The sequence below is a fragment of the Pyxicephalus adspersus genome, chromosome 4 (assembly GCF_032062135.1).
Source record: "Pyxicephalus adspersus chromosome 4, UCB_Pads_2.0, whole genome shotgun sequence".
NCBI classification, from domain to species: Eukaryota; Metazoa; Chordata; class Amphibia; order Anura; family Pyxicephalidae; genus Pyxicephalus; species Pyxicephalus adspersus.
The window spans coordinates 130,308,613-130,335,417 of NC_092861.1; the positions used below are offsets into that span (position 1 = coordinate 130,308,613).

Below are 26,805 nucleotides of genomic sequence, written 5' to 3' on the forward strand. Positions count from 1 at the left end.
TGGGATCCCCAGCACAATTCTTCTTTATATTGCACCTTTCCTAGCTTAAAAAGTTTTTGGTGAGCTTAGATGGTGATCATGCTTTGTTTGCACTTTATTACCTTCTTTTTTTTTTTTTTTTTTTGTACACTTTTATTTGCATCTTTTTATTTATTTTTTACACTTTTTATTTATTTTTACTTGCATCATTTTATTTATTTTTTTTACACTTTTTATTTTGCATATTTAACTATCAATATTTTTTTTATCCGATCTAACAGGTGTCTGTGGCTTCGGGGCAATTCGAGTTGGAAATCTTATCAATGCAGAATCCCAATGGAGAAGTGCTGAATGGGAATTGCTGCGATGGCAGCAGGAACCCCACCGACAGAAAGTGCACCAGGGATGAATGTGACACTTACTTTAAAGTTTGTCTAAAGGAGTACCAGTCCAGGGTGTCCGCAGGGGGGCCGTGCAGCTTCGGCTCCGGATCTACCCCAGTCCTTGGGGGCAATTCCTTCAGCCTGAAATACAGCAGGAACACAGACAAGAGTCGCATTGTGCTCCCTTTTAGTTTTGCCTGGCCGGTGAGTCACATGGGAATATTGCTGAAACTTTTTTTTAATATATATATTCATGTTTGAGTTACTTTTTAGTTTGCTATTGCAATAGTTCTGTAATAAGGTTGATGCCATGGTGCAGATTTTTTTTCTGGTGGCTAGGAAAAAAGTGCTGCAGGAATCCTGTGCTGATCTGCTGGGAAAATAAGGCTGTCAGTCATTCCATGGCTTCAGATGATTTTACTAGCTGCATGCTTGGATCAAGATATTGAAAGTTAGGAATGGCAGCTTCTATGTTTGCTCAGCACAGGTTCTCTTTTAGTTAGTAAGGAATCAGCTGTCTGTTTGATGGTGCTGCTGCTAGAAGGGGTTAATGCATTTCTTAATGAGTTGTACAAATGATGAGAAGGGAGAAACTGTAAGTGGTGGACTGTGATTTTCAAGTTTGGTTATGAGGACCTGGCAATGTATAGAGCTGCTGCACAGGGTTAACTAATTTTATGATAGACAATTTAAAATCAATACAAGTTGTAGAAAGTGGGAGCTCCATGAGTGTTGGAGAAGCGGATTGTGATCTCTGGGGATAGCCAAGTAGAATGGGAAAGCGTGCCTGACAAGGTTTGGTGATGTTGTTGCAAGGGGTTAATAATTTGTTAACTTGATGCAGTAATGGATATAAGTTGTAAAAGAAAGGTGAACTATGAGTGGTTGGGAAGTGGACTGTGATCACCAAACCTGGAAAAGTGTCTGGCAGTATTTCATGGTGTTTCTGCAAGAGCCTAATTCATTTACTATCTTCATATAGAAATAGATGCGAGTTGTATGAGGAGGGTGAACAATGAATGGTGGAGAAATGGACTGTGATGTCTAACAATGGCCAAGGAGATCGGGGGTGAAAAGTACCGGGCAATATTTAATAGTGGTGCTGGAAATGGTTAATTCACTTCCTATCTTGATGTAGAAATGGATACAAGTTGTAAAAGGAGGGAGAACCATGAGTGGTGAGGAAGTGGACTGTGATCTCCATGCCTGGCCAAGAAGATAGGGAGGAGTGCCTGGCAATATAGAACATGTGTACAATAATGGCACATTGTGTAAGCATGCTTGTGTGAAAAGTGTTTTTATTATTATTCTAAATGTATTAGAAGGTCAGGAGTTCGTTCTGTGGTGTCCAAGTAGAAGTGACGAGCTAGAAGTAGATTAATCTCCTTTAAACCTCTCCAGCGGCATCTGGCTGAGCTGAGTTGTCCAGTCCTCCCTCCTCTCCTGTGGTTTATGTTTGCTTACCTCCAGTTCCAGGAAGGATATTGCTATACTTGGGGGTCAGAGGATGACAGGTCAGCTTGGTCTAGCACCTAACCCTAATAGCAGGATTTTAATTGTCTTTAGAGAACCCCTTGTAAGATACATTTGTCAGCACTTTTTTTTGCATAGACTTAGACTGTGTGAAACAAGAATGATTGACAGCTATAGCTAACATGAAATCTGTAATGGCTCATTTGCGCTGCTTCCCTCTGCGAAGAACAAGTGGGCTTCCATGTGGTTTAAATTGGTAAGCTGAAGCCAGCCTGGGTGGTAATTGGCCTTCGGTAACCCAGGGGAGACTGTTATTGCTTGGGTAAGCTATCCATTTCTTTTGCATGCTTTTGGAGGCAGGCCTGGAATGAGTCCAGGAGGAACAGGGTTTAATATTGTATCCTCATACCTACCGTATCACCAAGCGCCCTCCCTGTTCCAGCGGTTGCCCTGCCCTTCCCCTCCAGCTGTGTCCTTCGCTCCCAGCCAGGTGTTGCAGGGTGGGTGTGCAAGTTCCATTAAATCAAGGAGTGCCACTTGGATTAATCATTGCTGTTTTGCTATGAAGACATTTTATACCCTGTGTAGCAGCGATTCCAGAATTCTTTGTCTTTTTTAAGGAGCAGTTTTATGGGTGAAAGAAACTGCTTACACAGGGATGTATTGGCTCTTGTAGCCTACTTGGTGTGTGTGAAGTTGTATTCATGTCCAGGGATACTGCTGTATTCAGTTAAGCTCATCAAACACAATACTTAGACCCTGACACCCTATATAAGCTTAAAAAAAAACTCCATTTTTGGAGCATTGTAATAAATTTTCAATTTTTTGCATGTTCAGCTGTCTAAACCTTGTAAAATCTCCAGAGAACATAATTAGATGACTACAGTTGATTTTAAGGAATTTAATATATAGGTCATCATTTCTGAAATATTAAAACAGGAACTGTCCCATTAAAAAAAAGAAAAGTTGGCAGCTACGTAAGCCCACACCATTACTTTGAAGGATGGGTATAAAGATCATTTGTATTTGAAGTTTGACTAAGCTTGGGAAAAGTTTACACTGAGATTATTCAGGTGGATCACTGCTGAGTATCACATGTGTTTGCACTTGACAAAATAATACTACTTGTCATGTACTCAGAATATGTTTTGGCTGTCGTGCAAACACTGCAAATTCTGTGTACTCTGATGCTGAAAACAAACTTTAACCCATAAACGTAATACATCGTTAAATTTATCTACAGTTGGCCCACTTGCTAAATAAAGTTGATGGTGGTGACATCCAAGTCCCTATCTCTGCATCTTAATTGCATTTTAAGTAGATCCTTAAAGTCAATTATTAATAGTTTAATTTATCTTCAATTATTATTAGTTTAATTTATCTACATACTAAAACATCATTTGCAAATGGTTTATAAAATACAAATAAGCAGTTCCAACCATTCCAATATAATTGCATTGTCTTCTCATGCTTTACCCCCACCCAGTCTCCAAATTAACTGGATATCTCGCCTGCTTGTGTGTGGGCATTCAATGCTTAACCTTGGGGGAGTTTAATTGGCTGAAAGGCCAGTTCTCTTTTGTCTTGTGGTGGTTTCTACTCTAAAGCTTCAACCTTGTTGTTGCCCAATGGGACCACAGTTATTTAAGTAATGAGGCCACCCCTGTTGAAGCACAGACCAGTATGGAGACAATCACAAAGTCGGGCTTGCTATATTGTCAGTTTTCCTAGAAGTATGTGTTCAACACTCTGATTTACAAGTGTATCGAATAACACTCATAAAAGAATGCAGAGGATTTTTTTTTCTTCCTGTCTTCCCTTGCATTGGGAATACAGTCTCCTATTCCTGCGCTGGACCAGCCTAGTCCCTAGTAATAATGTTTTTTCTTTGGTTTTTGTTTTGAAGCGATACTGGCACAATACTTCAGTTCACACAAGTAGCCTCTGTTGGTGGAGAGAGCCAGCTTTTGCTTGCAGTGAGATAAAACTGTTATCAAATATGCCATCAAAGGGATAAAAGGTTTTATAAAAATCTGCGGTATTTGAAGTGCTGCCAATGCATGTAGTGCCTCCATTGTTGTGCCATTTGACTTCTCTTTCCCAGTCTTGCTTTGAAGGACAGGCTGGTTCGGATGTTTGCCTACTAACCTGAGGAAATAAACTCAGGTGTTTGATCCTGAACGCACTTATTATGTCTGAGTTATGGATTTATGAAGCACTACTGTTTCCTTATCTAGCAAGAGGCAGGGCACTGCATAGTTTCTTTTTTTTTAAAGACACATTGCTGTAAATGTGGACTTTGTAAAGGAAATTTATAGGCTCCTATGCTTCTTAGGTTCTGCACTGCGATTCTTCACCATAATTCCACCAATAGGAGGCGCTTGTTCAATTAGCTGTTTGATTTCAGTTACAACTGTAGCAACTTTCTCCTGCTACCAATGCAAGTAATTTGCACAGGTTTAATGTTTGTGTAGATGTGAGTTTACTGTATTGTGCAAAGGACAATGGCAACCTATAGCAAACAATCAGGAATTTGTTTTGCTTATGCTGTCTACCTATAGACCAATAATGGCAAACAAGGGCATTTTTAGGACCAATTTGAGATATTTATGCTTTTCCACGTACTGCCTGGTAATAGCTCACTACTTTATATCATTAATAAAATATATTTATATATCTCCCCTCTTATTGTGTGTTAATTCCCCCACCTCCTATATTGTAAGCTTTTTCGGGCAGGGTTCTCTCCTCCTGTGCCACTGGCTATGTTCATCTGTCATTTGCAACCCCTATTTAATGTACAGCCCTGCGTACTATGTTGGCGCTATATAAATCCTGTTTAATAATATGACGCCAACATAATATGCAGTACTGTACATTAAATAGGGATATATTAATTATACATATTTTACATAATTAATGGATTTTGAGGATGGCAAACCATAGAGGAACTTTTAACTTTTGACCTGGAGGCCAATTTTAGTTCTCATTCTGTTGCTAAGGCCTGATTTCTGAAAAACTGGCTGCACACAAACAAGAAAAAGGGCTCTTTGGACCAACAGTTTTTCTGCACCTTGGCTATTGGCAAGGCCGGCATCAGAAATTTTTGGTTCCCATTCTAGCTAAACTTCTGGGCCTCCCTCCCCTATATCTAAAAGTTCCAGAGCTTCGGGGCCTAGTATAAAAGTAGCCCTTGTCCCACTCCCCCTCCAATGGCGGCCCTGGCTTTTGGTGGCCTTGGGTTTAAAGTGCCTTATAGTTTGCAGTTTTTATACAACCTTTAATTCAAGTATAGGAGAACAGAGTTCCACTTTCCTAGCTGAGTATCGGACCTTGTGAACTTACATATTTGGTTTGGTGTTTCCAGGTTACCAGATGCTGTCACTGTATCTGCAGTGTGTACCAGGAAGAAATGTCCATTTTTCTCTTTCCTAATTGCATTACATCAGTTTAGAGTCAGCTTTATGTTTGTGTGTTTTAGGTAATTGAGTTTACTTAGGCCTATAATTAATAGTGGTATGTGCCGCTAATCTGATTGCCTAGGCCTGTCATGCTTGAGGCTTCAGAGGCCTACACATCGGACGGGAGCGTATTCTCTCATGGCCTTGTGTCTTTGTTCAGAGGATTTGTGTTCAGATGCATGTAAACAGAATACTGTGTATATGGTCTTGTCTATGAAGCCGATAATATTAATGTGTGGACCGAAGACCAGTGGTGTAATTATTAATGGAGTTTTATTATCATGGGGTGACACATTGGTCACCTCTAACCTAGCCGATTAGAAAAGAGTCCTTTTTTCTCTATATTTTTTTTTCTTAGCTGAGAGCTCTTGGATGCAGGCATGGAAAACTATTAAATTGAAATTAAATTATTAAAGGCAGTAAAATTGTGGTGGGGCTTGCATGTTGACATTTGTGCAATACAGCTGCAAATCTGTGTGAATGTTCTGTAATTCCCTTGAAGTGGATCTAAAGCCAATTTATTTTTATTTTTTTGGATAGAGTGCAGGGTAAAACATCTGTCCTATATGCCATCTGTGTCCCAGGAAGATTTCCCTTCTCTTCCTGTTTTGCAGAATTAATAGGAAGTTTTAGAAAATCTTTCCAATGTGAAGGAATTCCCATTTGGCATACAAGTAGGTGTCCCAATTGGAAGATTTTCTGTTCTGGTGGCAGCTCAAAATTTTGCACTTCCCATTAATTCTTGGTGACATTTGTGTCAATTAGAAAACGTGAATCTTGCTATTGGGGAGACAGGCGGCAAGAAAAACCCTGCAGAACTTCTAGCCCTTTGCTTTTTTTAATTAACTCAATGCACTTGATAATGCCATTGTGCTGTAATCTGACTATATCTGTAGAGATTCTCACAATCATCAGGCTCAATATTCTACAACCTTAGCAGCGTTTTGTCATTGTTCTTATATAGTTGCTAGGGTTGAGTGTAGCTGATATCAAGATGAAGCCAAGTTTGTATATGGAGCTGACAATCTTCCATTTCTCATGTGATGACCTTCTCTACCACCTGCTTATATCACATAAGGCATTAGTGTAGTTTTAAGTTGAAGATATTTGTGTCTTAGAAGATTGTCATGATATATTTTTCTTCTTGCGGTGAACGATTATTGCAAATGTATTAGGAAGAAATCTAACTTGTACATTTTAGTTGACCCCTAAGTAGTTAAGAATAGAGAAGAGCTTCTCCAAAGTAGTTTTGGAACTGGAAGAGCATTTTGTGGACCTTCTTTTGGCTGGAGCTTGGTTAATGTTGGCCATACATGTAACCATAAACTTATGATCAGTCAAAGAATCGATCGTTCCAAACAATCTTTCCACTTTAAAAGGATGATTTGTCACAAGAAAAAAAAAAAATTTTATCAGCTGGGATTAGAGTTAAGTCAAGCTGAAGACCTTCCTTTTGGGAGAAAATTGTTTGGAAGTTATATGGGTTCAGTCAAACTAAATGATCCAATTCCAGTATTGAAAGAGATTTTCTTTTCTGTCCTCTTGTTATATGTATAGCATGTAGCTGCAAATCAAGCCTGGAGCCTAATTGATCTAGTCTCTGGTGTTGGCCCTGAAAATGTAGAGAGCTGGCCACTCTTATATTATTACAGTAATTTGACATAACATTCAAAAAGAGTTAACTTTTAGCTCGTTTGGCACAAGTTGTTGTCATTACACACCAACATGTATTGAATTATCCAATAAAATATTTTTCCTACAACATCCAACACAGACAATTGTATTTTTTTCTGCACAGTTTTGACTGTGGCCATCTGATGTCTATTTCCCCAACTTCGTAGGATGATATCACTCTAATGCAGTTGTGTGTTGGCTTGTTTCTGCTTTTATTTGTCCCTTGTGTACACACTGATTGTTTGTGTGTGTTATTTTTTTCTTTTATTATATATGCAAAGCAACAGATCTTTGTGTATGTCAAGATTTAGAACAGTTTCTGTACTGGACATAAAGGTCAGAAGAGCATTTGAAGAGGGTGAATTTCCCTAGCAGGGGACACGTATGGCAACAAAAAGTTCTATAAGGTCACAATAAGCACAGGACATATCTCTAGTCACAGTGACTTGGTCTAACCTATCTTTAAAGCTCACATAAACTGACCTTACCAGGGGAAACTCTTATCAAATAGCCAATGCCTTTCTTTTTGGATTCCTTTCCCTTCCTCAAATCTTATCAGACAATAGACTTTTTATCTTGAGATGATCACTGCATGGAGCAGAGTGCTTATTGAGTACATGATGCTTGGTGGGAGGTCAGATTGTTTTAAAGGAAAGGCCTAATCAAATTTTTTTAAAAATGTAAGCCTGGGCAAATGTTGTACAGGCCAGGGCTTTTGTTTCTCAGTAGATTGTGTAAGGCTACGTACACACTTGCAATGCTGCTTGTGAGAAACTGGCGTGTGTACAGCGCCCATTGTCCAAATGGCCGTCCAGGCAGATCCATGGACGATGAACGATCCCAATGGAAGCGAAGGGGGAGCACGCGCAGCGGGGTGCCACTCTGTCGTTCTTCCCCCTCTCCATAGAGCAGAACAGCGCTGTATGTACAGCACTCGTTCATGCATCGTGCAGTCCTTAGACAAATATTGCACGAGTGTACCCAGCTTAAGTGACATGACTATGGACTCTGTAAAGTGCTGCGTAATATGAAGAAGCATTATAAATACATTATGATAATATTCAGGCATAGCTGTCGGGAACCAGGCCACCCCACAGGTCTAATACTTCTTTGTTCCGGGTATTTTGTCATGAACTTTTGGGCCACAAAAAACTGCAAGTTGGATATTCTCATCTCTGCTTTCTGTAAGATTTTGTTAATTTCCCAGCAGAGGGAATTTACATGGCATTTGATCCCTCTACAGGAGACAACAGTCCCAGACCCTCCAACATGGCACACTTTGCTAAGCAGAAGATACTTTTCACTTGCTCGTCTTCAAAGTTACAATTTTACATTTGGCCTATTAACTATTGTGAAGGGTTTTTTTTTTCTAATTGAAGGGGATTTATAATCAGAAATGATCAAGATAAAAGCACCTTGTATCTAGTGGTGTGGGTTGTGGTCAATGGGCTGCAATCCTTTCCAGAAGCACTTTGGTTGGTAGTTGCTAACGCATGTTACAGCAAATTATATAAACAGAATGGCGTCTTTAATATGGCAATCACAGGGTTTCCTGGCAAATATTTCCTAATTCCATATACTGTATTTGGTCCTTCTCCTCTGCCCCAGATTTCAGTCTACCGGGTACCATGTAACTACACCTTTCTAGAAAATATTGCTGAAAACTACCAGCGATTCTCGCAGAATCAATAATTGTTTTTGAGTGCTGTAAGACAGACTATTATTTTTTTGTGTGTAGATTCTTATTTACTTGTCACACTATACAAAGCAGGTTCCCACTCCTATAGATCTACAACTCCCATTGTATGTATTTGCAAAGCATGCTGGTAGCGGTAGCCTAACAACAGGCGAACCACAAGCTCACTGCTTCTGCCAAACTTTTCAGTGCATGACCCTCATTACTGCACTGGCTTGTGGTTTGCAAGTCTTTGTCCCATTGTCACACACTGCCATGAAAAGTTTTCACATGCTGAGTAAACTTGTCCTGTTGTATATAAATTGGTGACTCTTTTTTCTTTTCTTTTTTGATGAGAAAGAAGTGTGTATTCACAAATGAAGCCTTGCAGATGGATTAGGCCAGGCTTCCTCTAGTGTTCTCAGATGGAATGACTGGGTTAAGTTATTGTATTTAATACATCACTTATAAAAATGTTGATGAATTGTATTAGCATTCCACAACCCCCTTGAGTTTACATTGAGAATTGATGTGCTAAAACCTCCTGACCTTTCCCAGTTGGACAGATAAGCAAGAGTCTGAACATGGGAATTGATGCACAGCTGACATTCTGCCTTTTCTCAGAAGAGTTAGACCTGTGCCTCCCAGTTCAATGGATACAATGCTAATTTAGTGGCAACAATAGACATATAACAGGAATAAATCCAAATAGCCTATGTGCAACTTTAATGTAACCCAAAATGTTCTATGTAGATTACATACACGTAGAACATTTTGGGTGGCCTGTTTTTAGCCGCATCAAGTCTTCCAGGTAATTTATTTTACACCTGACTCCTTGTAGGTTGGATAACAAATGGAAAATCAGCAATACCCGATAAGAAAAAAAAGAATTATTGTCTTTGGCTATGTATGCATGCCAGATGATTCCTGCACGATACGAGCTGTCGGCTCATCTCACACAGTTGTTCATCATCACTAATCCATGAACGACCATAATAGAAGCTATCAAGCCATGCACAGGGTTGAGTGCATTGTATTGCAATTTTGCTGTGAGTTAGGAACAGCCTTGGAATGCCTTATCCTGTAATCAGTGTGACAATCAATCTATGACTTTCCTAGGGGCTAGTAGTTGGCTTTATTAGTAAAACTGTTCTCAAATATTGGGCCCCATTCACAAAGATTTATCCCCAGCATAAGACGGTCTATGCCATGTTTTTTTTGGTTTTGTTTTCCCAACCTGTCACATGTATTAGAAAGGGCTAATAATCCTTTTGTGTAAGCTTTGTGAATTGCATCTAATGCACTTAACCTTCCCTATTGGGGGGGGGGGGCCATAACAATCCAGATAAGATAATTGTTCATATGATAGAGGTTCACTGGTGGGTTGAAGGTCGGCGGTGTGCAGAACTTGCTATATTTTAATGGTAGCATTTTATAAGCGCGCAGCCTTTTGAAAAGTGTTTTTGGATTAGTTGAGGGATCATAAAACGTCGATGGCGCTTGTCAAACATTCAAAGTCCCTTTACCAGCTCAACCCAGTTTTATGCACTCCAGGTAAATGAGTAAAAAGGGCTCTTGTTCATGCTTGCTGTGTGTGAACCTGACTGCTGTGCTTGGCTGGCCAGCTGGTATTCTAACTATTAACCTTGCCACCCTTTTGTAACGAGCGCATTTAATTATGGATGGGATTCTTTAAGTAGTTAAGTTAATGTCAAATGGCCAATAAGCTATTGAAATAATAGCAGTAAATGTTCACTTAGGTATAAATGTTATAACTATATTTATAATGTCAGCAGGGTTTACATGTGCTGCAAAACACATTGATATATATATATATATATATATATATATATTTATGTCAATCTATATAATCTTACTGTCTGGTTAAGATGAATACAAGCTTGGTTATCTTCAGCAAGATATCCAAAACAAATGGTATTTTAGTATTGATTTTGTTCTTCTGTTTTGTTGGTTTGGGATTATGGCACAGATATGTAAAGAGTTTTATTAGAGTAGACCTTCTATTGCTGTGACCCAGTTTATGCGATTTTATGCGATCCTCCAGGAATTCATGGGAAAGAAGATCACTTGGACAGGAGAAAGAAATGGTTTGGAGATACCAGTATTCCAAATAGAAGTGAAGGGTAAAATCCCAAAAAGAACACAGGAATATATAACCCCAACATGAGTTTCAAACATGTCCATATCTTTATACAGGGGGGAACATTCTTTTGCATTTTTTTTAATATATTCTTATTGAGGTTAAACAGTGGAAAAAAACAGAGTACATTTCATTATTTCAAACCATGAATTTCTTTTGTATTTTAATGGATAGTGTTGCATCAAGGAATGTGTTTACATAAGGGCCCTTTTGCACCTTTTTTAAAATGTGCTACGAGACAGGATCACAGGGGGCATAAAAACTAGTTACCATTCTACTCTATGAAAACCTTATCCATTTATTAGGTTTTGAACAATCCTACTAGTTTTTGCAAAGCATGGAAAACATACCTAAAATAGTGGTAATAGGGGGCAAAAAGGTACATTTTCTAATGTTAAAGACCCTAAGAATTTGCATGATCCCATAGACCTCTCCTTTTAAAAAAGAAAAAAAGAAAAAAAAACTGCGAGCGAAAGATCTGATAACCCATACTGGCAGATTTCTCTTTGTTAAGAAGGAGCAATAACGATATGTACACAAACTTGCATTACGATGCTGCATAGGGACCCAAGGCGATCACTTGCCAGATGCTGATAGCTCTCAGGTGGATTTTTTTTTTTTTTTTACAGATCCTTCCCTTTTCTGTGTTCAGAGGAGGGTTGACATGATTACTGTTCAATTTCCCAACAAGTCTGAAACTCTCCATGTGTGTTAAAGAACTTCTCCAGCGTTACACAGTTATAAATGCCTTGCAAATATATTTGTGCTCGTAAGCACAGTACAATTACACTGAATGTTTTTTTTTCTGTGTTCATTAGGCTCCTGTCTATTGTGATGTGTGTAATGGCTAAAAATTAAAAATGAATTATATCATTGATAGGATCGGTTCCAGGGGAAAAATAACTTTTTCTTCATCACTTTGATACATGCTAGTTTTTGTGATTAGAATACATTGTAGTCTGGCCACCCAGACAGGCAATGACTGCTAATATTAACCAAGAACAATAGTGTGGCCATTCTGACTGCAACGAGGATTACAGAACATAATGGGGCCCATCCAAAAATAATGCAAATACAGGACAAGCAACAGGAAGCAGCAGTAGACTCAGCAGAGCTCGGCTCCCAGACAAACCATGGACTTAGTTCACACAATGGCAACTTTAGCACATTATGTATTCACAGGATACTCATTATTCCAGTAGGCTTGCCAGATCAGAGATCAGCCCCAGTGTATTGGATACAACACATGCATAGTTTGGATAGTGGCATTTTGTCTCACTCAATCACTTTGGCACGGCTGCAGCAGCTGTATCACATTAAACGTTTTTCACTAGTATCTCTGGCTTTTTGCTTCGGGTATCACAAGTTAAGGCTCATACGTGTCCTGGGAAATTGTATGCATCCATGCACATCAACGTATCTTCTAATGCATTTTTTCCTACATATCTCTGTACACGGTGACATAGTAGAAAGGGAAACCAACACAAATTATATTTAAGGTAACCTCGGAAAGAAGTGGGGTTTAGCTCTTGTTTTGGTTTTATTATATCAATAACATTCTGTAGCGTGTACACAAGATCAGTACCTACTGTAAAGAAGCCTAGAGTAAGTTTACCACACATTTCAATCTGATTGTAGAATTACCTTTTAATCCACCAACGAGCATGTATCGGAAGGTCCTGTGTGATTGGATTTACCAAAACTTTGTAATGTTTGGCCCTACCTAAACTATCCACAGTTGACTGTAAGGTTTATGGTAACCCTAATGCTCTAGCATGGTAGGACTTATATGCAGACAAAAAGCCCAGTTTGGGTAGAATATATCTGTTTTGGTATATATTTGTGAAATGTCAGTAGAATAGATCAAGCACACAAACTTCAGTGCCTTTGGTGGGATTGCAACCCAGGACCAGAGCACTTCAAGTTTGCTGCTGCCATTCTACTTCTATGTAGTTACTAATTTTAAAACCCTATCATCTGTGTAGTTTCTTTGTAATGAATTTGATTGCTTGTGGTCATGGTTTTAGGATCTGAGGTAATGTTGAAGATCTAAATGTGCTCTGCTGTTTTGTATGGTGGATGTCGTCACATATTTGACCAGAAGACTTGGGGTTTGATGTGTTGTTTGAAGGCCTCAAAATTGTATGTTCTACATTGACTAAGCAATTTTGTTTTGATGTCCCATCAGCAAAAGTAGAATTGCTCATCACTTTTTGTGTTTGGTTCTTTAGGAATAATGTGGAAGTTTCTTAAATTTTGTTTCCATCTGATCAGCAATTCATTGCCCAAAGTCTACAAGAGCTTTGTTACATTCACAAGCCAAGGCCCGTAGCTGTGAATGGGTTCAGCTCTCGGCTCAGATCTGGTTAAAGTACAGTTCTTGGCAATGTATGTGGAAAATGCAACTTGCAGATACTGATGTAGTGTTTATAGTGTGTTTGTAGACAAGGGAGCAGCTATTGCTATGCTCAGATGTGACTCACTGAAAGTACTTCTGTCATTCTTGCGCACGTGCATAGAAGTTTGTGAAAATGCAGAGCTGTTTTTATAAACTGAGCTCTGAACCGGATTCCTAATATTTGTTTTTTTCTGCTCTGCTTAGAGGATGAGTGCTGAGATCAGGTTGGTTACTGTGGGCAATTTTGGACCATTCGAAGGGCCATGTTGTTTTTAAGGGGACCATTCTTGCAACGCTGCCTCTCATGCCACATTATTGGTCAGAGAGGACACTGACAGGAATAATAGACCAATAGTGAAAGGAGAATAGAGTAGCGATGTTGCTATAAATTATGTCTAGATTTGTATAAAAACTCATAAACCTTGTAGAGTTCTGAGCAAGACTTGTGAATTAACAGTTTTGATTCAATTGTTTGACGCTAAGGAATGATGGTGGTTCCTAATTCTTTTGGTAAGCTTTTTGGTACACCAGTGATTTTCTTTAAATCTAGATTTGTTTGACAAAGACTTGCCCTACAGAATTGCTAATTTGACATTTTACAGCACAGGTACTTAAAACTGTCTAAACACTAGTTTTATCCAGTTATTGTTATTTTTAACACATTGGAAGTTTTCTCCTTTATAGAAAGAGTAGAGAGAATCTCACTTGGACAACTATTTGACCAGACTTGTTGTAATCTACAAAGCCGATCTGGGCCAAGTTGTGTTATAGGTGCTTGGAACACTTGACTGGCAAATCTGGCAAATACCAAATCCATCTGACCAACTCGTATGTATGAATCTCTATTGTTTATTCTAGTAGTTTGCATGAAATTCATCAGCAGGTAAAAATACAATTTGTTCATTTCTGTAAACCAGCAATCTGTGTTAGATAATCATTTGAAGGTAGCATATATTCCATTGGATGACTGCAATGACGCTCCTTATAGTTTTGACCGATGGACTACCAAAAAAAGACATTCTATGTTGTGTTTTTTGGTATATTGTAAAAAAAATAATTTTGCTGTTCCTATTGCAGCTCATGGTCGCTTTGTAATCTATGCTGTGCTCCTGTATATGTATATTCCTGGAGGGACCTTCTCTTTGGCTCAGGGTCAGACCTCTAGTGGCTAATTAAGTGTGGCATTATCAGTACACAGCTGATCTTTGACACTGTGTGGATCTCTCATTTAAATACGTTGACTGTGTGCAGTTTTATTATTTGGGTAAGAAGTATATTTATCAGAGGTCATCTATGGTCATGGGAACATTAAAACTTGCTGGCTGCCTTCATTCCAGAGATGTGCAGTAAACCTGAATACAGCGGGTTGGATGTGAGTGTTCATTCACCCATTATTAAACCAACAGTTCCCATTATCATTGTGAAAGAGCTTCTCTTTTTATTCAGCATTATATCGTAGCCAACAATGCTGTTCCCGGCATCGCGTGTAGAAGCTGGTGTGATAATTGGAGGATTGGAGAGGAGATAAAGTAACATTCTCATCAATACAATGAGTAGCCATTTAAACTACCACTGGGCTGGGCAATAGGATGAGTCTGTTTTTGTGCTGTATTGAACCTGGTTTTTCTAATAATGATGTAATAGGCATGTACATACATTACGTCACATAAGGTGATGTAGCAAACGTGAAGTATATGTACCTTTTGTTTTTCTGCATAAAATATTGAAGGGTTAGTTTTTTTTGGCACCTGTCACTTCCACTATTGGTCCAGATGACCATTGTGTTTAAACCTACCCAATTTTGGAAATGTTGTGACGATTGCATACAACATTTGTTTAGATTTGTGCAATTTATTGTACATGATATTTAATCTATAATAGTGCTGCCAAGCCTGAACCAACCGTTCTCAACCAGGGCTTCTTCAGAGGTTTTTAGGGTTTCCTTGAATAGGGAGTAGTGAGGAACAGATCTTCCTTCTGATGGTGTCTGCAGAGTTATAGGGCCATGTCTCCTACAAGGGGAATTGTTCCTACTGATAACTAATTAAAGGGAGCTCTTTATATTTCCATTGACCCACCAGTCAATGGGAATGAATTGAGTCTAAAGCTACGTACACACGGCAGATTTTTATGGCCCGATAATCGGCATCGGCCAATTATCGGGCGAAAATCTTCCGTGTGTACAGTCGGTGTCGTCCATCGTCCGGACGACCGACCTGCCGGATCCACGGACGATGGACGACAGCCGATCGTAATGAAAGGCAAGGGGAGAGCGCGCAGCAGGGTGCAGCTCCGTCGCTCTCCCCCCTCCCCTCTCCATAGAGCATGAACGGTGCTGTATGTACAGCATCGTTCATGCATCTTGCAGCCCCTTGTCGTTGGAAAGGATCGTGAAAGATCCTTTCCAACGACAAAAATTGCAAGTGTGTACGCAGCTTTAGATACACTATTAACACCAGATTCTTTGTTTTGTATAATATGACATCTTGTAGTTTTTCTTTTTGCAAGACTTTAATAAGTCAAACTAATTGATTGTGGTTGGATGTGCAGGATTAGAACTCTTGAGAATAAAAACTCTGTTTGTGAATATTAAAATGTATTGAATTTAATGAAGAGAATAACATTTCACAATGTAGCATTTCATACACCGGGAAATGGGAAAATAATTTTCCAGAAGGTGTTTCTAGATCTTTTGTACGTGCATAGGCTTTTTTTCAGTAGTTTTAAACCACAAGTTTTTTAAGTTACATAATAGATCCATTCCATTTTTTTGCTTAACATTTTTTGTTGGATTTGTTTTGGGCACAGTTGATTAATATGCAGCAGGCATTTTTGTTTGATTGAAAATATTTGGCAATTTTCCTTTCAGAACAAGACTTGTCAAACAGAATAAAAGCCTATAAAATTATAATGTGCCATTAGGAGTGTTAATTTACTGAGAAAATAATATTATAGGCTGGTTAAATTGTCCTGGCTGATGGTCTTTGTATCGGAGGCTCCATACATGTCCCGGCTTGCCCAGATTTGCTTGCTCTTCTCTGCATTTTCCCACAGTTATCTGTGAACAAGATGGAATCCTGTTCTTTTGAATATGAAACATATTTAGGCTGTATTCCAAGCAGAGCTTCACAAAGAAGGGCTTTCCTTCAAAGGCTGCAAGCTCGGTCAAGTTATTAGAGGTAGCTTTATGCTGACTTTTGAAGTTATCTTTGTGCCTACACCTTCAAGGTGTTTACCTTGCTCCATAAATACTATATATGCTTCTGGTTTGTCTTCTGTGTAATTACTGCGTTCTGTTTGTTTCCAAATGGCTTTGGGAACCACAGATGGTACTGTGGATGAGCCAAGTCATTTTTGCTGCTTTGCATACCTGGTAATTCTTAGGATCAGACCCTTTGGTATCCTCGGGTACATCCAACAGTCTGTGTCCCTTATTTCCCTTTTTTTTGTCTGCTAATAAAGTTCCAATTTTTAAAAATGGGAGTTGTAGTCCTACAGCAAGACAACCTCAAGCATCTGTAAATGTTCCTTTTTAAAATGGCACCAAGTAAAGCAAATGACTTGCTGAACATCTGTATTAATCGGTCCTGCAGAATACAATTGTACACCAATCACCAAGGAGCACTTTAGAAACCTCTGGTGCATCCTATTGGAATTTTACATGAACAAGGATTTATACATTCTCAGGATTACTACACATTTCTTCCCTAAGTCCCCTTGGGGAAGGTTTCTACTAAACCCCCCTTTAATTGTATAGCAGTTAAAAATGATGTCATATTACAAAAAACTCAAGGTTATATTTTATGGAAAGTTCTCAGCTATGTTGCCTTGCCAAGCTTTGTTTCTAACTTGCTTGTATGAATGTACGACTGGAGATTTAGCCACTTCTAGTCAAAGACGTGCAGTAAAGTGGTCCTATTGTAGCTTGAGCTTCTGCCATTCTGCCTTCTTTTGGGAGCAGAGATAAAAGGTGGCTGAATACAATGGTTGGCAAGCGTCCAAAACCAAAGGAGTGCGTTTTTAAGCAGTAGATGCCTATGATTATTACTGGAATGTATAAGATCTCCTGGTCAGATTAGTGTGCCTATAAATGTGACACATAGCTTTGCCCTAAAGGTTTCGAATGCATAGGTCCGAGGCTTTGTATTAAGGAGCCTCTCCTCCCTCCGACCTCACTAAAATTCATCAGTTCTTTCCCTTGTTACCTGATACTTGTGGGAGCAGTGATGGTCTATTGCAGACAAAGCTTTCAAAGAGGTGCTGAAAAGCAAAATCTCCCAGGAGTCCTCACTTCAGATACTCAGTGAATTACTGTTTGCAGTAGAACCATGAGTATATGTACATATTTTGCTTCCCTAGTATCCGGTCTGTGTGTTTGCTGGATCTTTTTTTTTTTTTTCCTAGTTTGCTGCTTTAAATCCATTTCCATTTCCCATCCCAGAGTGAAATGGAAGTGTTTATTAGTTCTTCCTAGTTAAGTCCATGAGACTCATTGGTGTTGACAAAGATGAGTAATTTAAGGTGAAAGGTCTCCGCTGAATCAGCTTGGATAAGTTAGCTTAGAGGGGGGGAAAGAGGATCACATTTGATTCACCTAATCTGTTCATGGTTTAGGTCTAAATGACAACAAATAAATATAATCTTTATTGGACGAATTGTGCGCATGACAAAATTTCAGATTGTTAATTTTAGTCCAACTGTTATGTCTTATTGTTATTGGCATTCTTTTACGATTTGTGTGTGCCTGCTACAATTGTATAAAATTCTTTAAGTGTGTATAACACATTAACATTTTTATACTTCTTTTCTTTTACTCGTATGTATGTCTTACAGTAATCTATAGTATTAACTGTGAATTTTATCATTTTTCAGAGATCTTACACCCTCGTGGTCGAGGCCTGGGACTACAACAATGAAACCAACGGTAAGCATATAATCTTTGTATGTACCAGTCCCCTTAAAACTTTACCTTGTTTTGTATTGGTACTGTAGCATTTATGGACTATGGCACGGGGACTATCAAAATTAGATTTTACTATTTGAAGGTCCTGAGAAATAAAGGCTGACTACATTTATTCTTGCAATACCCTTTTTTTGGATAGACTGACCCTTCACTAGAACCTGTAACATGTCACCATTGCAATCCGTCAGTAAAGTGAGAAGGCACTCGAGCATATTTATTCTATATTTCATCCCCTTGGCACGTTTTTTAGAGCTCAAAAAAGTAAACAAAAGTGCAGCAACAGTCCATTCCTGTCAGCAGACCACAGTGGGACTCCTTTTTGACCTTCAAGTCAAACTGCTGGATTCTGTGATAGAAGTTTGTTTTCATTTCTACATTTTGCTGCAAGCTAATGGTATTCCCAGGGCTTGTCACTGAAGTGCTGATCGGCTGCTTTACTGATTGAAAACCCCCTCTGAAAAGGAACATTATTGCTTATGAAAATGTTTTGAAATGTACAAAGATGAGGGCAGGTGCAGACCAAGGTCGTAGTAAACCCCCCATAATGGTATTTCAGCATCCTCTAAGGATTGTAGGCAGTACAGTACATTACATTTCACATATAGAACATTTAGTCTAAAATGTATCTGTATGCATGATATTTAATATACCCATAGTCAGATTTGAAATAAGGAACCCAATGCAATTCTCTCCAGGAGGTAACTTCAGTGTCTTCAAGCTAGAATACTACACTTAAAATCCATACTTGGAATATATATATATATATATATATAAATGTTAACTGTCCAGCACAAGAACTAGTTTAAGGTGTAATTTGGTGCCACCCTCAAGTACACCCTTGTGTGGCCCATTGAAGTATTCCATTTCCTAACATAGTTCATACACCTACATAACCCCAGCTGCCACATCCCCCATTGCTATGACCAGGCCTTGGGGAAATGCAACATTTTAGGAAGTTCAGGGAGCTCCAGGACCCCTTTTGAAAGTCCAGTAAGTAAAATGCGAAGCATAAATTGTTTCAATGATGGTGTTTGGCATTCAATTCTTGGTTTATGCTATTTTCTTGAAGACAAAATAGTTTGTGTCTAAACTGCACGAATGTAATGTTCTATTTGTAATCCATCATGTACTTTCACTTAATCTGATCAAGATGCATTTAATTTAAGAATTCTGTTGCAAAGAATGCCTTAGCATAAAAATCAGTTTTTTGTTGATTTTTAGCACTAAATATAGAATGCCACGCTGTTGATGGTGCGGTATAGTTTCCAGCGATCTTCATGTAAAATTATAAAGTTATTGTACTTTGGGGAATATGTATACATATCGTGGCTGAATTGTCCAGACATTATTGATTTTTCCGGTGTACAGAATGAAAAAAACATCAACAGAAATGAGTTTTAAATGTACAACAGAAGATATTTAAAGGGCATCTAACCACACTCTTTCCTATTTTTACTCTTTGCCTAGTGTAAATGGTAAGGGATAGGTTCACAAACCTTTTCCTTATGTTATCATAGAAGAAAACTCTAATCAGTATAACTTTTGGAGCTTTTTTTGAGAGCATTCTACAAAACGTTGGTCACAAGCTTGCTTTATTTTAGTATAAACCACACAAAGAGATTACATAAAACAGAAAACTGTATGTAATTGTATACCCTAGGAATAAAATGATAAAGAATATTTTGTGTACTTTTTAAATTGCTTCAGTTCATTTATTGCTAAGTGTATTTGTTATACAAGGCACTTGGTTTCTTGTTTGTATGCTGTTCCCTTGTGCTGATTATTCTTCACTTTGCAGTCAAAGCATAGCTTGCTGCAGGTCGTAAGGCGGTGTCAGATCATTTAAGTCATAAGGCCCAAGGTACAGAGCGAAATACCACAGATATATACCATATTCCGGGTTGCTGTGAAATATTATTCCAGGTTACAGTGTTAAGCAGACATGTGTTTTGAAGAGGACAGGTTGTGTGTCTTGGCGCATTCATGCCAGTAGTTCATGTTGAGTTTTCTGTAAGTGTTTTGCTGGAGGTTGGCTGTAGTTGTCACTCTGCACTACATTTGGTATATAAGAAAGCATATTGGACCTATTTTTTAGGCCTGTTTTTTCTTATTTATCTTTATGAAAATTGATATATAATTTTACAAACTGAAAAAAGCTTTTTTCAGCATACCCCGGTCCTGTGCATGTTTCATTATAAAGGATCAGCAGTTGACTGGGAGGTCTAATACAAAGTATTTGCTTCTGGAGAACCTCCTACACAAAACATATTAGATGTATCAACCTGCTGGTTTCTATTCATATCGTTAGTTAGCCCCATTCTTCAGATTTGAGTTACTTGGTTTTAATTATAAAGGTTGGGTAATTAGTGGCAAAACTTTAAAATGTTTCACTTTTCTTTTACTAGATCCCGATGACATCATAGACAAAGCCCTCCATTCTGGCATGATCAACCCAAATCGACAATGGCAAATATTAAAGCAAAATGCCGGCATGTCCCATTTTGAGTATCAAATCCGAGTTATTTGTGATGAGCATTATTATGGTTTTGGCTGCAACAAATTTTGTCGACCAAGAGATGATTTCTTTGGACATTATACCTGCGATCAGAATGGCAATAAAACCTGCATGGAAGGCTGGATGGGACCTGAATGTAACAAAGGTAAAGGCTTCTTTAATTCATACAAACACTGTTTCATCTGTTTTATGCAAATTCAATATAACAAATTGTGTTCTTCATACATCTGTGTCCATCTTCAATTTAAGTATTGTTGTGGGCCCTTAAAGGAATTAATTTAATGTGCACACACCCTTTGTAGAGGAGGATGCTTCTTGGAGCAGAAGAAAAAATGATTTCCAACCGTGCTGAATTGTGTAACAAATACCATTTTACGATCTCTTGGGGTTCTCCAGGCAAGCTGTGTTCTCTCGTTCTTTGAGAGTGACGCGTTAGGGATGACTGTGCTGGGCTTTTACTTCCAGAGTTGCAGGCATGCCATGGTTTTATTTTTTTTACAAGAAATAAATCTTTTTCAGTGTTTTTTGATAAAATAAGTGGAATATATCAGATGCAAACAACCTAAGCATTCTATTTAAGCCGCATACACACGTGCAGTTCTTGTCGTTGGAAAGGATCTTTCACGATCCTTTCCAACGGTAAGAACCGCAAGATGCATGAACGAGTGCTGTACATACAGCACCGTTCTGCTCTATGGAGAGGGGAGGGGGAGAGCGACGGAGCGGCACCCTGCTGCACGCTCTCCCCCTTCCCTTGCATTAGGATCGCTCATCGTTCATCATCCGTGGATCCGCCAGGACGCATCCACGGACGATGAACGACCTGGGCTGTACACACGCCAGATTCTCGCCCGATATCTGGCCGATGCCGAAAAATTTGACGTGTGTATGTATGTGTTACTTGCGTTTGCTTTGCTACACATAAGTTTGAGGCTTCCACTAACTTTAATGCAATCCTTCCCTTTTTATACTTGGAGGGATGCAAAATCCCACTTGTTAGCAAGAGTGGCATCTTGCTGGTCTTGCTTTTAAGGGAGCAAGCTTACAGGGGAGCTATCACTAGAAAATTGGCAAGATCACTTGTATATGGATCGTCATCATAGTGCATTACTGCAAAGATTTTGAAGTGCACAGGTCTATAATGACAGTATGTGAAATGACTCTATAATCCTATGTGTTTATGTCAGGATTTCAAAGGACGGTAAGACAAACCCTAACCTCTTCTCTCTATAGCACTTAGCAGAGTCTGAAACTTTAATTTACACATTGGTATTTTGTTCTTTTCCAGCAATGAGTACTGTTGATGAGCACTGTTTAAGTTTTACTGTTTGACACTGCAGTAATACATTTGTAAAATATTTCTAAATCTTTACAGAAATAAACTGCATGTTTCTTGTATATCATTGTCATTAACACCATATTAAATCTTTTTGCTTTCAGCAATATGTCGTCAAGGATGTAGCCCAAAGCATGGTACTTGTAAGATTCCTGGAGAATGCCGGTAAGTCCCTGAGAACTTAAGATAGATATTGTACAGATTTACTTTTGAAACCACATGCATTTGTATATTTGTGAAGCTTGTCCTTCAAACTGTGTGTTAGCTCACTGGCCAGTGTGGTATTACAAGGGTTAACACTTTCCAGTCTCCATCCCCCACACCAAGTCTATCAATAGGCAAAAAAGTGAGGCATTCTTTAGAATGGGATTAGTGAAATCTCTGGGTCCCTTAGCTCTTGTGAGCCAGCATTTGAGTGCTGAGAGGTTAATGGCTGAGATGGAATCTTGTCAGTAGACACTGTTTGTTGTCGGGCTTTGAAGTCGTTTGTGTTCTGGCTCTGATACAATAGAGAGCAGGTTTTTTACATACTCAACAATTTCATTATTAAAATATTGGGATAACGTGGAATTGCAGATTTTCTTTCATCTAGTCATCATTCCTGTGTTAAAGCTGAGGTCTCCTGTGAAGCCAGCCAGCCATATAAAAGTGTAAGCCGTGTTTACACAAAATTGTCATATGATAAATATATTTATAGACGTGCAATTTTAATTAAAAAAATAAATTCTAGTGGAACGGCAGGAACAGTATAGTAAAGTATGTCAACAAGAAGGTTTGTACATTGTGATGTGAATGAGAAAAGTGTGCCATTGCTCATTGCATTGATGTGACCATACCAAGGGTAACATTGGGAGAACATGAGATACGTTCACAACAATAAGTAGGCCCTTTGTGCAAAATCACAATGTAAGTGTTCTAGTCACAAGAAGACGTAGTAAGTAACACTTGGGCAATAATCATGCTGTCATGCTGTTCTCCCCAGGCTTATTAGGTAAGCCATTGGTAAAGTGTGTAAAATTTTTGATGGGTTTTATTGTGAATTTATAGAACACTGGGCTATGCATCCTAGGACTTGTGGCCCACATACTGCCAATGTGCTACTAAAATTTCCCCTTTGAGCAATCATAGTTGAAATGATTATGAAAGCTATTTAATTATGAACTTCTTTTCTTTTTTTTTTTGAGACATGGCATTATTAAACTGGAAAAATAAATGTTGGGTTTTAAATGTTATTATGTCTAAGCAGGCTTGTGAAGAATGTATTGTAGCGTTTGAAGAATAGAGTTGTTGCCACAAGAATTGAGAATAGAGTTGTTGCCACGAGGGTCTGCCTATAGTTCAATGAAAAAAACACAGAAAAGACATTAAAAATAAAGATATGCTACTTCAATTATGATTGATCTGTATAATATATTATCTACTCAAAGCTAAGGTGTCTGATATGTGGGCCCACATTGCTAGCATCGCCAAGTCAACAATTCTATTTGCCAGGTTGTCAGGCTGATCTGTTTGTGACAGTGGGTCAGGAGTTCTTCCTAATCTGCATACTTGTTCAGGGTCATTTTTAATGCCAGAAACAGCCAGGCAACTAGCATTTACAGAAGTTCAGCAATGATGGCTTCTATATTTTTCGGATCATGACATAAAGAGTAGTTGATAGCATGCCTAATGATTTTTTTTGACTTGTCCTCAAAATAAACATTCCCTTCTGGGTCCTTTGTAGAACAACAGGCTTTGTTTTTAGTATTAAGGCCTTTCTCTTTGTACATCTCACCTCCCACTCAATGCCCAGACATGCACTACTGCTCATATTTGCTTAAGGTGCAACTTTCCCACACACAATTAGCATATTAAAAAAAAAAAGAGCTTGTCTTTTAGAAGCTGTAACAATAAGCGTGGTGTGATTGGATCGTAAAGAAAAGCAAAATTACAGGCTTATAATGGAGATAGATGTTGATGGTTGTGTTGTGTGTTTCGAGAAGACAAAACCAGGGTGGTAACCTCACTAATGACTTTCACTTTTCTATGCATCTTACTGCAGTTGTCTGTATGCAAATATTACCTTTTGTGAAATAGGTCAAAGGGTAAAGATGCTGGGAATTAATTCTATAGTACAACTAGAACTAAGGCTAGAAAATGGGACCTTTTTGTTTTAGTAACTAAATTGATTCAGCAAGAACTTTTTAGTGGTTATTACAGGGTAAATTCATTCTGACTTCGGTTAGAAGCCACCTGCTAAGCCCTTTTACATGGAATCAGTTTCTAATACCTCAAGTTGGATGGAGATATATATAATTCTCTTTCATTTGTGTCCTACAGTAAAGATTTCATCTTATTCCTTTACAGTGTATAATACAAGAAGTGGAGGGATCTCACTCCAAATTAAGGTAGTCCCCGTATACACAGTTGACCCAGTACAAATGATTCTTTAGATTCTAGCCAAAGCCATGCTAAAGTTCAAGTTTTAAGTTGAATGGGTTATCATTATCACCATCATCGGGAGCCCCATCATAGGGTAAAGATTGCCTGTTTGATTCTGTTTCTTCATCTTTATAGCTGCCAGTTAACCATTAGGTTTAAGCAAGCTTGTATAGTCTTAAACAGGCTGTAAGTTTGTGTTTGGCATTCAAGGTCCATAACTTTTTTTTTTTTTTTTTCCCAAGAATATTAAAGCATCTGGTGCTTCCTGGGCTGCTTTATGTAGCATAGTTGGCTGTTTTCCTTGGCACTGTCTTTATTCAAATGACTAATGATCTCTAAAGCTGCTGTGCTGATTAATAGTCCTTGCTGATATACATACATGGTATGCCCTTATCGAATGTTGTTCTGCCTTTAATGGATGCAAATATCTGCATTAACGCCTAGGATCTTCTAAAGTCCTGGCATTTATTTAGTACTTTCTGCATTCTTTAAAATCTAGAACTGAGAAAAATTACTTAAAATGTGATGCTTTCCGCCTGGTCCACTTTGGTTTCTTAGAACTCCCTCAATGCCTAATCTAAAACTTGCCATTGATATGGCATGTGAAAGACTTTAGCATGCCGACATGTTCTGTATCCCTTGACATTTTTAGAAATTGAATATTTTTACTCTGGATTTGGTCTTTGGCAAGCTTTATCAGCAGAGAAATGAGCAATACTTTGTCTTATATTGGTGTATGCAAAGTTTCCGATATTGGCTTTCAAAACTTGTATTTATTTAAACACGCATGCACCAAAACCACTAGATTACTAAAAAAAACAAAACATGGCACCATAGCATGTTGCAAAGAAGGATTATTACACAAAATGGTATTACTGGTTTACTTGGTAAACTTTTTGGCATTGTGTAGTATTTGTGACCCATGTTTAGTTATTTTTTTTTTTTTTGTAGCCTAATGATGGTCAAAAGTTGAAAGCTGATTTCTTTGTTTGTGTTTTAGCAGACTTGTTCTGTTCTTAGTCTACAGTATTTTGTCTCCAATACAATTTAAGCGGCTCTTCAACCATGCCTCTGAGAGTTAAATGGCCTTGCGGTTCCCTCCTTCTTTCACAAAATACTAGCTTTCCCATGATTCGGATTTGCAGCGGCAGATCCTTATTTGAAGTCTGAATGACCTCTATCTAATGGTTTATTTTTATAAATCTGAAAAGGGGTGGGGGATATGTTTGGTCTTGGGCATTCTTGGAGTGTTTAGCTTTAGAATCCGCACTTCAATATTGAAGCCCCCTCTGGCCTTTTAAGAGTTGTGTGTCTGTTTCCTATCTCCTTTGCTTATTTCATGTGGTTCTGATTTTTTTTTTTTTTTTTGGTTTTCCCTCAGTTCTTGCGGATATAATCAATTTTACATTTGAGCCTGAACTTTTTTAAAGGGTCTCCAAACAGAGTTACTTTTCCAAAGCTTTTACAAATACACAATTACCTGTATTTACTGAATTTTTCAGGATTTGCATTTGATCTAATTTTCTGTTAAATGTTGGCTGACGTTTTAGGCTATGAGAGCTAAAAAAGGACCGTGACTGGTAGTCTTCTGTGGTACAAGACAAAAGATCCTGCTACTATGCTAAATTCATTTTAAATGTATTATTTTAGCTTATTTATTTGTACTGCATTCTTGCATAGCATCAGTGTGTTTTATTGGCTAGCCTTGTGTTCTTGCAAGCATGGAAATCTGAATTTGGTTTTGATGGCAATATTCCTGGAATGTATATATGTATTTGAATGCTTCAGTTTCTTCCCACAACCCTTATATATACTGCAAAGTTAAAAAAAAAAAAACAATCTTTAGGGTTTTTTGACACTAGCAACATTGAACAATAGAAGAACAAGCCAATTTGCCTTTTGCCCTATGGCTGTTCACACCCTGCATTGATTTGAGCTGAAAAAGTAGAACATTTTCCATTTTTGCTGCAGCACATAGGAATTGCAGAAAAGTTGGAAGAAAACCAAAAACTTCCATTTATTTAGACATTTTGAACATTATGCATACAGTAACCTGTGATGAGTAGTGTGAGTGAGCCCAAAAAATAAAAAATGTTGAATGTTCCTATTTTGGAGACCGTGGTCACCAGATCAAACAGAAATACAAACTTGATCTGTGGTCCTATCCAAAAAAAAAAAATGCTTTACACATATACTTCAAATATCCAAAATTGTCTAATTGTAGTGGAGATGTTGAATTATAAGCTCTACTTGGCAAGGTTGTGACATGAATAGATAATTGTGTTCTATAAAGTGTGGATAAATATGCAGGCACTATATAAAATAAGTATGTTTAGTGGTCTTTAACGTTGTCTTGGTACAAGGGACCC

The 26,805-nt window shown here is 38.2% G+C and overlaps 1 protein-coding gene across 1 annotated transcript in view; it reads left to right on the plus strand.

Annotated features, from left to right (window-relative positions):
* The window catches only part of JAG1 (jagged canonical Notch ligand 1), a 48,078-nt gene that overhangs the window by 377 nt on the left and 20,896 nt on the right, over nucleotides 1-26,805 (plus strand). The window contains exons 2-5 of the mRNA XM_072409620.1: nucleotides 261-566; nucleotides 18,074-18,125; nucleotides 20,570-20,824; nucleotides 22,120-22,180. Of these exons, the coding sequence (XP_072265721.1) occupies nucleotides 261-566; nucleotides 18,074-18,125; nucleotides 20,570-20,824; nucleotides 22,120-22,180 (674 nt within the window). The remainder of the gene's footprint in view (nucleotides 1-260; nucleotides 567-18,073; nucleotides 18,126-20,569; nucleotides 20,825-22,119; nucleotides 22,181-26,805) is intronic.